We start from the raw sequence: 16,901 nt of genomic DNA, 5'->3' as shown, positions 1-16,901 counted from the left end.
TGAGGAGGAGTTTCCCCGGACCCGCCTCTTCCGTCCGCGGCAACCGGAAACGGGGAGGGCCAGTAGAGCCGGAAGTTGAGGGGAGTTTCCTGTGAGCTTGGCTTCCTCAACATGGCAGCGCCCTTGTCAGTGGAGGTGGAGTTCGGGTGAGTCACAGAGCTGGGGCGCCGTGGGGATGGATTGAAGTCGTCGGGCCCGGAACTCCCCTCCCTCTGCCTTGGGGCCTGTCACCACCGAATCGCCCCGGCAACTTCCCTGAGCTACGCCACCCGCCTGGGAGAGCTTGAGGTTCGGTCTCCCTGGGCGATGAGGCCGTATGTCCGGGAATAGATGCGCATACCCGGGAGTTGGGGGTATGCTTCTGGCACTCCTCCATGCCCTGCGCCCTACGGGACTCAAAAGGTGTGACTGGTTAGCAGGCCTCCCGGCCTTGTTTGCCAGCTCCATTTTGGAGCAGGCCCGTGTGTCTGGCATCTGAGCTTCTAGGACCGAGACGGACCAACCTTTCCGAAGATTTGAGGGTGTTAAACAAACCTGAATCCTTTCCGGTACATTTAGTAAACTTACTGAGTGCCTTCTGCAGGTCTTAAGTCAGGTGGGGACATGGGGCTAGGTAGCACAATAGTGGAGTTAGTGCGTGTGCATGTGCCTGTAACTTAGTCACTCAATCATGTCCGACCCTTTGGGACCACGTAGACTGCAGCCCGCCAGGCTCGTCTGTCCATGGGATTTTCCAGGCAAGAATACTGGACTGGGTTGCCATGTATTTCTCAAGGCGATCTTCCTGACCCAGGGATCGAACCTGACTCTTGGGTCTCCTGCATTGGCAGGTAGATTCTTTTACAGCTCTGCCATTACAGTATGCTCAAGATAAAAAGTGCAGGATGGGGCCACACATGCTAGTTACCAAAGAAACACAAACCAGGGAGGAAATCTCCTCAAGGCATTCTCTTCTACCTCTTACAGACAGACTGTTTTTCATGTGATTTCAGAGCTGGAAAAAAAAAAGTGCAAAGCTTAGAGAGAAGGCAGAGAAACAAATCTTAAGAGATGGACGGTATAATTTCTAGACTCAGGTGGAAAAGCTGGGGCTAGATTTGTCTGTGTGTGTGAAGATAAACAAGCCAAGGCTTATGTGAAAGGGAGAGTCTGGGATGGGAATCGGAAACCTCTGCCTATAAATGCCTTTCCTTCTATTGGATACCCCCAGTTTCTTTCATGGATTCCCTTCATTGCATAGTCCATTCACCAGTCATTTATTGAGTGCTTACCATGTGCCAGGCAGCGAGCCAGGCACAGAGGATACAAAGATAAATAGAACTTTGTCCATGCTCTCCAGTGTTCAGCGTTGCTGTCCCTTACGAGGGGCTAGTCTCATGAATGTTAACTGCCTTTTAATTGATGATATTGTCTGGCACCATGGATCCAGTTAGAACTATGCTGGTCTGGCCACCTGATTATTTTGCTTTATTGACCCTTTGCCCAGCTATGTCCCCCATAGCCTGCAGGTTCCAGAAGGTCCCTGCTGTTTTGACAGGCCTCAGCAGAGCTGAAGACAGAAAAACTACAGATTACCAGTGCTGAGGCTTATCTACAGTCAGCTTGGCTTGGGCTTCCCAGGTGGCTCAGTGGTAGAGAATCCGCCTGCGAAGTTTTGATCCCTGCATCAGGAAGATCCCTTGGAGAAGGAAATGGCAACCCACTCCAGTATTTCTTGCCTGGGAAATCCCATGGACAGAGGAACCTGGCAGGCTATGGTCTATGGGGTCGAAAACTGTAGGACACGACTTAGCAACTAAACCACCACCACCACCCACAGCCGATTTACCTTTCATGTTCACTGAGTCAGACGTGGCATTTGTCTTCAGAAATGTCTTCTGTGCCAGGTCCTGTGCTTTCAGCAGCAGGGAAGTCATACAAGGAACACGTGGTCCTTGCCCTCTGGGGCTTACAGACTTGCTGGAGTTCCTGTTTTCTGGCTCCACCATCTCAGTCTCCCTTACCCCAAGAGCAATAGTGAACACCAGCAAGGCAAGACAGTGTTCCCACCACCCACTGCTACAGGGTCCCATGAGAACTGCAGCTTCTTGGGAAGCAGGAATGCCCAATATGCAGGCTAAACCTAGAGTCCTTCTCTCTTGGTCTCTGTCAGTGCCTGTCTCTCCCCTTGGCCTTTCTTTCATTTTCTGTGTCTCTTAGCCCACTTCCTTCACCCTTTACTCTGAACTTAGGTATGTTTGCAGAGAAACTAGTTTGCCCATCAGACTCTCTCTTTTGTCCCCAAGTGCCACCCTGATCCTTGAAGATTCCAAAAGGGTTGTGTCACTGCAGCCTGGACAGGAGAGCCCCACCTCCTTTTCCCTTTTCCTTCTCCTTGAGTCCAGGAGGTATTGGCAAAAGAAGGGAATGCCACTAGGGTCAGAGAAGAAGTGGGGAAATGGGCATGTTCACTCATTTCAGCAAATATTTCTTGAGTGTCTGCTGTGTACCAGGCCCTGTTTTAGGCAGAACTTGCATCCCCGCAGGTAGAGGGGAAATGAACAAAAGTAAAATATATCAGATAAAAAGATGAAGGTAAACTTGAAAAAGTGAAGACCATTTGAAGGGTGTCTGTACCAGTCACTGGTACCAACAGACACCTCCCACCAAGAGCTGGGGAGTGGAGGAAAGACAAGGTATCTTGGGTTGTGATGCCTTAATTGCGTTTGAGTCGCAAATCCTGTAGGACCTATGAGAGTTTGACTTTGGTTTTCTTCTGGGATCAAGTTGGGCCCCTTCTTGCCTCCGTGAATCACTTCAGAGGCTGGGAGTGCACCTTCCTACCCACCAGATGTTCTCACCACAAAAATGCCAACCCTTCCCTCGGGCGCTGGTAAACCCAGCAGTGACAGGTCAGTCGCTGAGCCAGACTGGTTCTTTATCCGCCTGTGAAGGGAAAACAGCGCTGGCCTCTGCGCCTGGCACCACCAGGTTTGGCCAATCTGGGTTGTTTGCTTGGGTGCCAGCGCTTCCAGTTCCCACTCCTCTGACCCCCCAACTCCTGTCGCCCCTTTCTTGTCGCCCTCCCCCACCCCAGCTGCTGCATGTGCCAGCCCCTACCCAAGAGAGAGTGGGGCTCTTGGAAGGGGATAAATGGAGGCTCTGTATGGGCTTGCAGCTGAAATGGCGCTGCGCGCGGCCACAGATGGGCCTCCTCTCCCCCTCCACATTTCTGCATCAACAAAGCGTGACCTTGTTTGGATGACAGTCACCCCCATGTTTCCCCCATGACAATGCGTGCCTTGCCTTTGCCTCCCAGTGGGCCGTCTCAGGACACCTCTGTTCTCCAGCTCTGGGGAGGGGTGGTGGGGTGGGAGTCATCGCACCCTTCCCAAGGCTGTTAAGGCTTCCCAGTTAAGAGCCACGTGAGGTCTGCGACGAGACTCGGGGAGGAACAGCGTGGTGCTGAGAGCCCGAGTGTCCGCCCCATGAGTTCTGGCATCTGCACTTGGCAGAGCCTCTCTGCTGGCCCAGGCTTCCCTTAGCCAGGTGTTGGGACCCAGAAGTGAACCAGATTCTGCCCTCAAGGGGCTTCCTGACCTTCTGGGCAGCCTTAGTTGTTTCTGCCAGAAACCAATTAGAATTCAAATACTAGTTCAGCTACTGCCTATCTGGCCTTGGACAAGTCACTTAACTTCTACTGGCCCCAACTTGCTTCTCTGTTGGTCGGAGTTAATAATATCTGCCTCCCTCCTTCCTTTCCCAGGATTCCATGAAGGTGAAATGAGACGACGAATGTTCTTGTAAAGGGCAAGCTTACTGCTAAGTCCAGTGGGGGTCTCCCACTCTCTAGCACTTTGGTTTGCCCACCAGGCCGGCAGCAGGGCTGGGGACAAGGCACAGGCAGGGGAATTTCAAAGTGTCACCTGGCCCTAGGAAGCCTTTATGCCTGGGTCTCCAGTGTGCCTTGGGGTAGCTCCTCAACATTTTTGCAGACAGAAAGCTTGAGGCTTGAGAAGATGCCGTCCCGTGCCTAGGGTCTCACCAGTCAGGCCTGGGTGGGGCCTGGTCTCCACCTCAGGGCCTGTGCTCTGCCCCCATATGCTAAGCTACCTCTTGATTCAGAGGAGTCAAAGCCAGAGTCTGAAAATTTGGGTACTTAAATGTTAATAAACATTATTTCTGTCCTGCTTTACCACATCAAGAAGCCACATTTGAGAACTGATGACTGATACCCAAGGTGTTCCCGAACCTTGGTCTCTGACTCTCTTGGGCATCTGGTGCCAGCCTCCTCAGTTTTCGGTCTCTGAGGCTCTTTCTCTGGCCCTCCTTTGCAGAGGTGGTGCGGAGCTCCTGTTCGACGGTGTGAAGAAGCATCAGGTCACCTTGCCTGGACAGGAGGAACCCTGTGAGTACAGGCTCTCTGAGCGCCATTGAGCAGCAGCTGCTCCACAGGGTCACTCAGCCTGGTCAAGTGAGAGTGGGTAGGATTTCCCGGGCCATGGGGAGGAAGGGAGAGAGATCACCAGTTGCCTCCTCCATCCTCTCCAGTGTCAGCCAGCTTTGTAGGGAGGAGATGGGATCGCTGCGTCCTTCCAAGCACAGGTTCTGTATTCAGACTTGAGTTTGAATCCCCTTAGCACCTTAGGCCGGTCACCTCACCTTTCTGAGCTTCCGCATTCTTATCTGTGAAAGGGGGAGATGGTAATCTCTATCTCTCAGGGCTGCTAAAAGGTGTCAGCCAGCTGTACCAGGCATCTCTGCCATCACTGGATGGCCACAGAGGGATGTCTTCACAAAGGAGATAATCTTTGTCAAGAATGGAACAATGCAGATGGACTTAATGAATTTCAATGAGAAGAAAAGTGTCCAGCCAAGGAGGTTGGAGGGGGGGAGGTTCATTCAAATACCTGTTTGTCTTTTCTTTAGCAAACACACCCTGAGCACCTCCCATGCCGCAGACTATGTACCAGGCACTGGGAGACTGACCCTGCCTTCAGATTGGGGAAGTGGGGAGGAGGATTTCCAGAGGTCCAGCTGGGTAAATAGCAGCGTAGCCTGGAGGCAGGGGCTGGACACTGCCACTGTGGAGGGGCTTTGCAGCCCTAGCAGTGGATCTTAGCAAGAGCAGAACATTCAGAAGTGGGAGCCCATCTTACCTTGGGCTGAGATACTTCTGGGAAGAAGAGGAAGTCCGTTGTATGGGGAGCCAGGGGAATGAGGTTCCTGGAGATGGGCAGTAGAGAAAGTCAAGTGAGGTTTGACAGGATTCTTCTGGAACGGGACATACATCTGCCAGGTATCAGTTATTGCCCAGATTCACCCACTACCAAGACTGTCTCTGACCCTCCCTTGGGGTTGAAGGGCAGTGGCGTAGGGCAGGTCTCTGTGCCACATTCAGAGGCCAGGGTACAGGGCGCTGCCCCCTGGAGCTGGCTGTGGGCATGAGGCTGAGGTTAAACGTCAGGACTGTGGGATTGTGTCCCTGGTGGAGGAAGATCCAAGATGCTATAGGTGATGGTTTCTTAGTTTGACAGATGGCTCTGTAGCCTTGGGAGGAAACAAGGGGCTGTAGAAGCCTCTCAAAGATGCAGCCTTAAAGACTTAACCTGGACGTTATTAAAACATCACAAGTTAGGGTTTGTTTCCCCCTGCTTTTGCTCCGCATGAAGGTGCCCAAGTTTAATAATTCCAGTCCTTTTCATTCATTCATTGACCGAATGCTCTCCAAGTGCCAGTCGTAGAAGAAAGTACTTTATTCTTTCCTGTGGTCGGCACCCATCTTTTTGAATATGCACACGTGTTTTCCTTTGTGCCAGGCTTCCCAGGTGGCGCAGTGGTAAAGAATCTGCCTACCAGTGCAGGAGATGCAAGATATGTGGGTTCGATCCCTGGGTCGGGGATACCCTGGAGTAGGAAATGACAACCTACTCCAGTGTTCTTGCCTGGAAAATTCTGTAGACAGAGGAACCTGGGCAGTCCAGGGGTTCGCAAAGAGTTGGGCACCACTGATCTCGTGCACGCGCTCTCTCTCTCTCTCACACACACGCGCGCGCGCACACACACATGTGTTTTCCTTTGTGCCAATTTGATCTTAAGCAAAACTGATATGGTTCTTGCCCTGTTGGAGCTAACAGAGTAAGGGCCATGGAGCCAGGCAGTGAAGAAGTGAACGCATGGATGCATAACAGCACGAGTGGTCCTCACTGGCACCAGAACAGAAGGGCGCTTTGAGTGAGACAGCAGGGTGGCCAGGGAAGGCCTCTTTAGAGGAGTGTCTTTGAGGGGATTCCCTGGTGCCCTAGTGGTTAGGAATCCGAACGTTCAGTGCCATGGCCCAGGTTCAGTCCCTGCTCCAGGAACTGAGGTCCGGCATGCTGCATGGCACTAAAAAAGAGAGAGAGAGACGACTTTGAGGCGAAAGCCCTGAGGAACGGATGGAAGGCAACCTAACAAATTGGAGGAAGAGCAGAGGTGCGTGGGGCCCATTGCAAGGAGAGAGGACTGCACTTGTGAAGCCCCCAGGCAGAAGGCCTTGTGGTGGTCAAGGACCCAGGGAAGGCCAGTGTCCTCGGGCACAGGCTGAGTTTGACAGGGTAGGCAAAACCCCAGTGGGTGGTACCAGTAATTGTCACAGATTCTTAGGTGGTATCTATCATTACTTCCACTTTAAAAAGTGTAACCCTCCCCGCCCCCCAAAAAAACAGTGGAAACCCAAACTCAGAGATGTCCAAGGTCTTACCCTCGACCATGCGCTTATGTCATTGGCAGAGCTGGGGTTGAAGCCAATGCCAGGGTCACCCCATCCTGCAGGGTGCCACTATCCCATTACCATTTATCCCAAGAGCTTCCGCGAATCACATCACATCTCAGACCTGCAGGATATTTTCCAGTTTTCACACTTTCATGCCTCCAACAGCTACTGATCTCAGTTTTCATAATGACCCCAGTAGATATTATCTATCGACAAGGAAACCAAACTTCACAGAGAGAGAGAGTGACCTGTCCAGAGTTACTCAAGCAGGGAAGCTGGCTAAGACCTAGGTTTGTTTTTATTTTTATCTTTCGGCCATACTGCATGGCATGTGGAATCCTAGTTCCTCAACCAAGGATCAGACCCAAGCCCCCTCCATTGGAAACCTGGAGTCTTAAACCAGCGGACCACGAGGAAAGTCCCTAAGACTCAGATTTTGAATCCCTCATCTACTGCCTTGGGGGCAGGTAGGGGGCTCTCCTCCTCTCTCTGGGATGAAATAAAAGGAAGCAGGGGAGGCTAGCGGAAGTGGCCCATGTGCTTAGTTCTGGGCCCTTGGCCATGGGTCTCTACCTCTGGCTCCCACTTGTGCCCTGCTGTGCCCAGAGGCATGGGTCACATCACAGCGGCAGAGCTGGTTGGCAGCTGCCAGGCCTCACCCTGGCACACAGAGCCCAACAGGAGGGCAGGGGCCTGGTGCCACGGGGAGAGCCTCACTCCTCCCAAGCCCATGCCCAGATCTGCCGTCTGGCAGCCTTCCCAGCCCAGGGGCTGCCACTTGGCCAAGCAGGTCTTGGAGACTCCAGCAGAGAAAACAGTGGCCATAAGATTATGGATTGTGACAAGTCTCACAAACAAGGGGACTCCAAGGCCCTGGGTCCTGGGCCAGTGGAGAGCTTCCAACCCGGCCAACTTGGAATCAGAGGCTGGGAAAGGCCAAAGAGGGTGAGATGGCGAGAGAGGCACCCTGGCAGCATGCGCTGGCAAATTAGTTATTTCTGCAGGCCTCTTATCCCACCTGTAAAGCGGGAGGCTGGACTTGATTTAGTCTGTCTTGAGCTCATTATTGGGCTTCCCAGGTGGCTCATTGATAAAAAATCTGCTCGCCAGTGCAGGAGACGTGGGTTCAGTCCCTGGCTTGGGAAGATCCCCTGGAGAAGGAAATGGCACCCCACTCCAGTATTCTTACCGGGAAATCCCATGGACAGAGGAGCCTGGCGGGCTGCCGTCCACGGGGTCAGAGTCGGACATGACCGAGTGTAAGCGCGCACGAGTCAGTTATCAGTTTGACACCTGCAGTTTGGAAACGTTGCTTCCAGATCTAAGCACATGGTTCTGGGAAGCAAGGTGCATTGATCCAGTGAGCGGCTGCCTGTGCAGGGAGCTGAGGATTCTTAACAGCCACCTCCACAGAAGAGGCTTTGAGTGGCTGAGTTTGGGAGGCACCCACCGGCTTTGGGGCCTGGCCACTGGGAGCTGGTTTTTAATGCATCAAGGATCCTTTCAACTCAAGGCTTGCAGACCAGGGTTGGTCAGGGGCCTGGAGCAAATCCCGAATCTCGATGGTCCTAGCCTGGGCCTTACCTGCCCTGGTCCCAGGAAGAGACTGCCTCACCTTTCCCTGCTCCTCAGCCCTGCCTTTGTATTAAAGGGAGGCTGGCGCGGGAGGCAGGGGTGGCTTGGGAGCTCCCAGGCGCTTTAAACTGCTTAGCATGCATTTCACAGCCTCTCTGGGGCCAGCTGTTCCTTTCTCCGCTCTGGGGCCTGTTTGCTGATCCCCTCCCCACCACCCTCCTCTCCCCCTCACCCCTCCCAGTCCCTGTGCAAAATTGCTTTTGAAAAGATCCACTTTCTGCTTAATTAAACAATGAGGAGCGTCCCCTCGCACATCTGTAAACCTCCTTCTGAGGCCAGTTTAGCCCACAAACTGCTCCATTCTTACCTCCATTCACTTGTAAATGGACCCTCTGATGTTCCCTCTACCCTCTCTTCTCTTCTCCCCCCATCCCAGCTCTTTCTTCTCCCCTTTCAGCTGAGGCCTGGGGTGGACTCCCAGAGGACTCCTGTCCTGGAGCCTGGTGGACTTGCTGGGGACCAGAGCTGCTTAACGTGGAGGAGAGAAGGTGTAGGGGACCGGCTCTCCCGAGTCTGCATCGTTGGCATGGTGGTCCCCAGGCCCAGCTAGGCTCTGTGGGTGGGAGGGACTGGAAGCCAGATTTCAGGCTGGGAGAAAATCTCCCCTTGGAAGCCTGCAAGAAGAGGTTGGATGAGGGTCAGCTGTGCGACATCAGATGAGACCAGAAGTTAGATTGACACCACTGGGAGTGGGGGGCGCCACAGTGGGTGGTCGTTGTCCCCAGACAAGGACAAATCCACTGGGGCATGGGATTCTGGTGTGAGCCTCTGTAGGTCTAAGAGGGGTGTGCACGGTGCCCTTTCCCAGCGGCCTCTAGGGGAAGGGTCTCGCAGCCCCCAGGATAAGGAATCCTGAATCACTGCAGGAACAGGGATGTTCGTCTTGTCTGTTTGACACCATGCTAGGCCTGCCGCTGGCATCAGGAGCTAGGTTATTATATCCCTCCCTTGTCCAAGGATGGCGCTGAGACTTAGGCGAAGTGACTTCTACCCAGGGCCATCTAGCACACACCCCAGGGCCTTCCAGCTCCAGAACCCAGACTCATAAGCACTCCGCCGCAAGAGCTTGCTCTTCCCGCAGTGGGCAGGCCAGGTCCCGAGGCCTCCTGCACGGGAAATCTGACGGGGTTGGGTGCTCGTCTCCCTGTCCTGGTGCCGCATGGCCTCAGCGTATGAGTCCTTCCACTGGAGCTGTCCAGGGAGCCTCTGAGGAGTCTAAACGTCTAAAAGGGGCAGCAAGAGAAACTGAAGGGTTCTTCCTCTGACTGACGGAGAAGTTACAGCATCGCTATGCCAGGCACAGTGCCAAGAGCTTTCCATGGATCATCTTATTTGAGCCTCACAACACCCCCAGAGGCATTTTTACCATTCCCATTTTACAAAGAAGGAAGCTGAAGAGAGTTCCTTACCCAAGGTCGTTTAACTAGGAAATGATGCAGTCGAACTCAGACCCATATGCTCAGTAAACGTGTCCAGGGCATCTTGTGTGCGAGGTTCTGTGCTGTGTGCTAGGGCTCAGGCTCCTGAGGAGGGGGCCCTCTTCCCCAGCAGCCTCTTTTCAAGGCCCCTGCATGCCCTGCGCAGTCCAGCCAAGGCTGCCTCCCTGGCTGCATCTCGTGCTGACCTTCCGGCCTTCTCAGTTCTATCACCTTGAACCTGCCAATTTCAGCCTGCCTCAGGTCTTCCCATATGTTCTTCCTTCTGCCCAGCTTGCTCCCCCCATCCCACCCGACTCATCCTTGGGGCCTCAGCTTCAATGTGAACACCCTCAGAAAAACTCGTACTGCTCCCACACAAAGGAGAGCACGTTTGTCACGACTAATGAAGTACCGTCCACCTCCCCTGCAGGCCTGTAGCTCCACACGATCAGGCTCTATGTCCGCTTGTTTTCCGCCATCTCCGTGGCACCTGGCACATAGTAGCTGCTCAGTAAATATTTGTCTCCTGAGCGATTTCCTGAGATCGCCGGAGGGCAGCCACCATGGGAAGCCACGGAAGGCAGGAGGACACAGAGAGGGAAGGTGACAGTGAGGTTCCCGGAGCCATTCCCAAGCCACCACCAGCCCCTGACTCTGCTTAACCCTTCCTCCTCCCCTGGGCGCCTTTGGAAGCTGACCATCTGGCTTGGAGGCTATTTGCATATTGTCTGGGCCTCAGCAAGCCTAGCAAGATGTCCCTGGGGGTGTGTTTCAGGCCAGGCCAAGTGGCCCTTGCAGCCTGCGAAGGGAGTCGGGAGTTCCACCTCTCCCCACCCCCAAATCCAGGCATGGGGAAACAATACGGGTGGTGATGCGGTGGCCTCACCATGGTAACAGGCTATCAAGAATGTGAGCAGGCCTGGGGGGTGCAGAGGAGGGAGGGAATGACCTCAGCAAAGAGGAGCATCATGATAAATGAGCCAGCACCCGCAGCAGACGCCCCCCGGCCCAGCCCTCGGGGACGCCATGACGCCCTGGGATGACCCTGACATGACCATTAGTCCTCCCCGCCGCCCCAGCCTACGAGAGCAGAGCACAGCCTTCCTTAGAGGGAGCCGGAGCGGTGACCCAGGGAATCCTGGTTCGGAACAGGCCGGCAGGGGCTGTGGAGGTGCAGCTGGTGGCCCTCAGGCCAGCCCCTGCCCAGGCCCTCCAAGCGCCACGCACACAGTCAGAGCCCCGCCCGCGGGGGCTGGCTGACGGATGTGTCAGACCCCGGCGGCTCTATCGAGCGGCCACAAGATGTATGGGCTGGCGGCCCACCAGACAGTGCCAAGATGGAGGCCACAGGGAAACCTCTGAAGCCCAGGCCTTGGGGAGGAACCCAGCCAGGAGTCAAAATGGACTGCAGCTACTTGGAGGCAACACGCCCCGCCCCTGCCCGCTCCAGGGACCCTGCGGGCTCCCGTCAGCTTTACTTAAAAGCAGGAATTAAAATGGAAAGGCGCAGTCTCAGCCTGTGGCCACTGCCCATGGCCCTGTGCTCTGCTGGCAGACGGTCCAGGGGAGCTGGCACAGAGCAGAGTGAGCCAGGCCGTCCAGGGTGTAGCCTGCCTGCCTCCTGAGGGGGTGGCAGGCAGGCCCGTAAGAGTGCCTTAAAACCCTGCCCAAGGCTGGTGCTGTGGGTGACACGTGCTGGGCCCCTTCCTGACCCACAGCCTTTTCCTGGCCTGCATGCTAGGAGTCTGCCTCCAGCCAGGGAAACCAAGGCAGTATGTGGGCCCTTCTCCAGCTTAGCCCCTGAGCTTTGTCTTGGCACAGGCCCAGGACAGCAGCCCCCTCTGAGACTTTGACTCAGGAGGGGCATGGCTAACCTCCAGCCCCCTGCTGGCTTCCCAGAGACTAGCTATCCTCTCAGGGAGAGAAAAGTCCTGCAGCCTTGGGGATGCTCTGCTTGAGGAGTGGATCATTGAGAGCCAGTCTTCGAGGGGGTGATAGTGTGCGTGGCCTTGGACCTGACCCCCAGAAAAGGAGAGGTGGCCCTGGGGACCTGTGGCCTCTAGCCTCCAGATGAGGTGCAGAGCTTGGTGGCTGCCCCAGAACCACACAGAGGCAGGTCTCAGTGTCCAGCCGAGCGGGAGAGGCCCTGTCGACCCTCGGCTTCTGGCTTCCTCATGGCAGCCGCCCTGGCCTGGAGGGCTCTGCAGAGGGGAGTGGAGGGACTGTGATTTGTCAGCATCTCTGGCTGGTAAAGGATCCTTCTCTCCTTCTGCCAGAGGAAATTAACTGATGTTATCGGCTCAGCAATTGTTTTTCTTCCCTCACAAAGGGAAATATATGCAGACTTTCCAAGAGCAAAGCCGAATGCTCCCCATCTGGGACTGGCTGGGGAGATAGAGGTGGAGGGGCTCTCTGAGAAGCCTGCCCCTGGCAGTGTCTGACCATCTCTTAGGCCTTGTGAGTGGAGGTCTGTGTCTGCCCTTTCGGACGTGACTGTTCCGCCCACTGTCCACCTTGAGTCCCCGTTACCTCTTCTTCCAGCTTTCAGCAAGGCCAGGTGCCACTGCCTCTGAGAAGACCTCTGTGGTCTCTCCAAGTCCATTTCCTCACCTTGGAAACCACAAGTCCAGGCGCCATGACAGCCAGGTCTAAAAGAGGCCCTCTGAGCCCCAAGTGTACATCCTCCTGCTCCGGGCAGGGCCCTCAGGGCCAGAAGCATTGAATTTGACGTTAGTTTTGTTCTGTGCCTTCCTCTGCAGGGGACATCCGCAGCCTCCTTGTCTGGATCAAGAAGAATTTGCTAAAAGAGCGGCCAGAGCTGTTCATCCAAGGAGACAGCGTGTGAGTCCCTTTCTCCCCTTCCCCAAGGAGGGCGGGCTGAGGGAAGGAGGCCTGAAGCCCTGGCCTTGCTTCAGACTCCGCCTCCTCCAGGCCCTCTCCCCTCGGATTCTCTTATTTGCCCTCCAAGGAAGGGTTGCTGCTGCCCAACTCTGTGAAAGTTTGTTTCAGTTTTCTTGTTACTACATTGGACTTGGTTTTTTGTTTTTTGTTTTTTTTCCAAAAGTCCAGGTCAGGAGATTGGTAAATTTACCAAAAAAAAAAAACAAAAAAACACTTAGATCCTGCCTTCTGGATGCCACAAACTTGCCAAAGAACCTTGCTCAAATGACTTCCCTTCTCTGGGCTCAACTGTTCTCTCTGCACAGGCAGCACTGAGAAAAGATGCTCCCCAAGGTCTGTCTCTTCCTTTGACAGCCTGGGACAGACAGCGCCCTCCCAGTGATGGACATGTTCTCTCTCTGTGCTATCCAGTGTGGTAGCTGCTAGGCGTTGAGGATATTGAAACCTCGAGATGTTGGTAGTGTGACTGAGGAACCAAGTGTTCAGTTTCACTTGAGTGGAATTTAAATTGAAGTGTGCCTCATAGATACTGGGCTGGTATCTATGTGCCTCATAGATACAACGCAGGTCTCAGGTTACAGGGGGTCACTGCACGCATGTGCACACACGTGCATGTTTGTGCTCACTTGAGGACACCCCTCGCCTGGCCCAAAGCTTCTGTGTCTGTCTCAAGCCCAGCTCAGCCTCCTGGGAAAGGATCCAGGTTCCGTATGCCAAGAAGTCACTTTACCCGTACAACAAGGCTATTCTCATACGTCACAGAAGTGGGCAGGGCACCTGTGGCACTTGTTCCTCTGCCTGGAAGCAGAGGTTCAACAGCAGGCCCTGGGGGCTCAGGCTGCCATCCGGCCTGGAGCCCAGGTTGTGGTCCAGCAGCTGTGGCGGCCACCCCCAAGGACAGCAGTGCTCTTTGGGTCCTTGCCAGCAGGAACCAGGTTAAGTAAGGTGCTTGTCCAGATGTCGGCCTACCCTGCCCTACTCCAGGCAGGGCAGCTGTCAGGCTGTCAGGGGCTTGGGGGCCACTGGCAGACTTCCCTGATTCAAAGCAGCCAAGATGGCCTCCTCCCCAAGACGCACATGCGGGAGGCCAGGGACAGTGAGGTTAGACCCCTGGAAGGATAGGCTGCTGCCAGTGGTTCCCTGGCAGCTCCCACTTGACATCCCACTTCATCCTCCCCGGGGAGCTTATGAGGAAGACACTTATGATTTACCCTATTTTCGGATGAAGAAACTGATGCTCAGGGAAACAATGCCCCAGATCTGGGAGGTGGCAATGGAGTTGCACGTGTGTTCCATCTGGCCCTCAGACTTGCCTGTCACCTCCTCTCCCTGGATGTTCTCTGACGGAACCCCCTAGAGCAAAGGCGCCCCTCCACCCCATAGACTCTGCAGCCCAAACATCTAAGCTTCTGCCCCTGCTCTCGCCAGCTCCTGCCATTCACACCCTGCTACTCACCACCGTCTTTCCCGCAGGCGGCCAGGGATTCTGGTGCTGGTTAACGATGCCGACTGGGAACTGCTGGTCAGTACCTCGGGGAGCAGCCCTCCCTCAACCCCTCCCCAACCCACCACTGTGGTAGGAAAGCCTTGGACCTCTCATCAGGCCCAGAGTGGCGGGGTCACCCTGTGTCCAAACATGGCTTCCAGACGGCTCCTCAAGCCTCCCACCCTGAGTGAGGAAGGCGTGGGTTGCTGGGGAAGTGGCAAGCTGCCCTCCATCCTGGAGGTTTGCTAGTTAGTGGATAGGGTACCCACTTCTTTCTGGTAGATTCTGTCTTCCCCTCTCAATGTAGCTAGCCCCTGTGCCCCACTTCCCCACTCAACACCCCGGGGAGAAACTGGAAAAGTGCCCTTGACGGTCTTCTTCTTTCTCTCCTGGACCAGGGTGAGCTGGACTACCAGCTTCAGGACCAAGACAGCGTCCTCTTCATCTCCACGCTGCATGGCGGCTAAGGGCCCCTCTCCATGCCTGGGCCCCCTTGGGGTCGGGAGAGCAGAAGAATCAGACAATCCCCTGGGGCCCTACTTCCAGATCTTCCTGTCCCCCTTGGCTGCTTTCTTCCCTACTCTGTCCCTTGAGCTCCCTCCAGGCAGGGAAAAGAGGCCAGGTGCTAAAAATGAGCCTTTCTCGGGCACGTGAGCAGGGGAAGGCAGGCGCCCGAGCCGGGCACTCCTCCTCCCAGCAGCTGAGGTGGGGGAGGGTACCCCTCCGCATGGCTGGAGTGGAGGGGGTCTGTGCGGCCAGGTGACCCAGCTGCTGTCCCTCCTGTGTCTCCCTGAGTGACCGCTGACAAGGCACTGCCGCTCCTGGGCTGCAATGCCTTCCTGGGGAAGAGGAATGAACCTCACTAGCTGATGGCAGGCCCCTCCCCTCTCAAAGACAGGAGGAGCCTTCGCCTCAGTTTCCCCATCTGGACAGCAGAGGGCTCTGCCTGTCCCCCATTGATATCATTATGGAACCCCAGCTGGGGTCCCCTATTCAGCGCCGACCGCCCCCTACGCACACACACAGCAGCTGCTCCTCCAACCTGCTCCTCCTCCTGCTCCCCCACCCACAGCCCTTGACCCTGGCCAGCCTCCCCCAACACAGGCCACCAGATGGGCTCCTGAGACCCTCCCCCCGACACAAGGCAAAAGGCTGCCTATGTACAGCTCATTCCACTGGGGGTGGAGAGCAGGAGGGTGTACGCTAGACCTTGGACTGGCAAATAGAGGCCTGGGGTTGGGGATCAATGTGCCTCAGTTTCCTCCCTAACGACAATGGAATTTTTATTATATCTGAAAACTGAGGGGACTTCCCTGGTGGCTCAGACAGTAAAGAATCCACCTGCAATGCAGGAAATGTGGGTTCAATCCCTGGGTCGGGAAGATCCCCTGGAGAAGGAAATGGCAACCCTCTCCAGTACTCTTGCCTGGAGAATCCCTTGGACAGAGGAGCCTGGTGGTCTACAGTCCATGGGGTCACAAGAGTCGGATACGACTGAGCGACTGACAGACACACAAAATTGAGATACTTGATGGTGCAAGGGCACACTTTATCTACTCTCCCATCTCCTGCAGGAAGCAGGATGGGGCAGGCAGCACCTGGGAGGCAGGGTGACTCCCCCCACCCTCATCCCTTCTGGAAGTCTTGGGGCCTCAGTGCCTGCAACAGCTGGCCTTGGGCAAATAAAAGACTAAGTTGTTTACTGGCCTTGCCTGGAACTTCATCCTTAGAAACCGAAACCAGTGGGACCCCACGTTCCCCCAGCTGGCAGTCACTTCTCTGGTCCCACCCTCCCTGTCTTCACCCCAGGGCTTTCAGAACTGCCCTTCACCCAAAAAAGAGCAGGAGTTGAAACCCAGACTATCCAGACACTGAGAAGGGATGATATGGTTGGGCCATCTGGAGAAGGGGTGGCAGGGCCAGTCTGTGCTGACCAGTCTGGGCCCCAGGACACTTCCCTACCCGTCTGTCCGAGGCCAGGCTTTGTCCCACAAGCCGCAGCCAGCAGCCTCGGAATGGAACAGAACAGAGGAAGCCTAGTTAAGACTGCTGAGCCCCACTTCCCATGACGTGGAGAAAAAGCTTTGTTTGCTGGAGGAAGACCTCAAAAAAAAAAAAAATAGGGCATTAACATCATCCCGCCCCAAACATTGCTCTTCATTAAATGTTAATAATTTAAGGTGGAACTGCCCTCACTCTGCAGTAAGACAGAAGTGCCGAACAGTTGTCCTAGCCGTGCTGGGGGCTGTGCTCCTTCTCGAGGCCTTGGGGACAGATGACCCCTGGCTGGTGAGCTTCTCTCCGGCGCTGCTGCAGGTGGGGGAAGGCCCTCTGGGTGTGTGTGTGGGTGGGAGGGGTAGCCATGTTGAGGTTATGGGTGCAAGGGAAGGCCAGCATGGGTGCAGGTGCCTGTCAAGAGAGAGGCTGTGTGACCAGCCGTTCTAGGTGCTGAGGTCAAGGTCTCCATGTTAGGCAGCAGGGCAAGGGACAGCTTCACTTTAAGGATCAGCCTGTCTGACTTCTTGTAACCTGGAAGGGAGGACTCAGCCCCGCTGCGCTTTGCGGTGCCCCCATTATCCACTCCCTACCCCACCCCCCACAGCATTCCAAGTCCTGGAAACTGGGTGAGAGGATTCCTTTCCTGCTTGCACTGGGGAGAGGAAGGGCAGAAACGGGCTAGCCCTTCCTCCCCAGTACCCCAGTTAGTGCATCACTGCTGAGGAGTAGG

The 16,901-nt window shown here is 55.2% G+C and overlaps 1 protein-coding gene across 1 annotated transcript; it reads left to right on the top strand.

Moving 5' to 3' along the window:
• The first annotated feature begins 35 nt into the window (after window positions 1-35).
• On the top strand, window positions 36-15,875 carry URM1 (ubiquitin related modifier 1). The gene is made up of 5 exons (XM_069580066.1): window positions 36-146; window positions 4,317-4,387; window positions 12,546-12,627; window positions 14,161-14,209; window positions 14,572-15,875. The coding sequence occupies exons 1-5, from the start codon at window positions 112-114 to the stop codon at window positions 14,638-14,640; spliced, it is 306 nt and encodes a 101-aa protein (XP_069436167.1). The 5' UTR covers window positions 36-111; the 3' UTR covers window positions 14,641-15,875.
• Window positions 15,876-16,901: the final 1,026 nt, after the last annotated feature.

The sequence above is a fragment of the Ovis canadensis genome, chromosome 3 (genome assembly GCF_042477335.2).
Source record: "Ovis canadensis isolate MfBH-ARS-UI-01 breed Bighorn chromosome 3, ARS-UI_OviCan_v2, whole genome shotgun sequence".
NCBI lineage: Eukaryota > Metazoa > Chordata > Mammalia > Artiodactyla > Bovidae > Ovis > Ovis canadensis.
The sequence above is the reverse complement of the archived record's forward strand: the minus strand, read 5'-3'. Positions and strand labels throughout refer to the sequence as shown.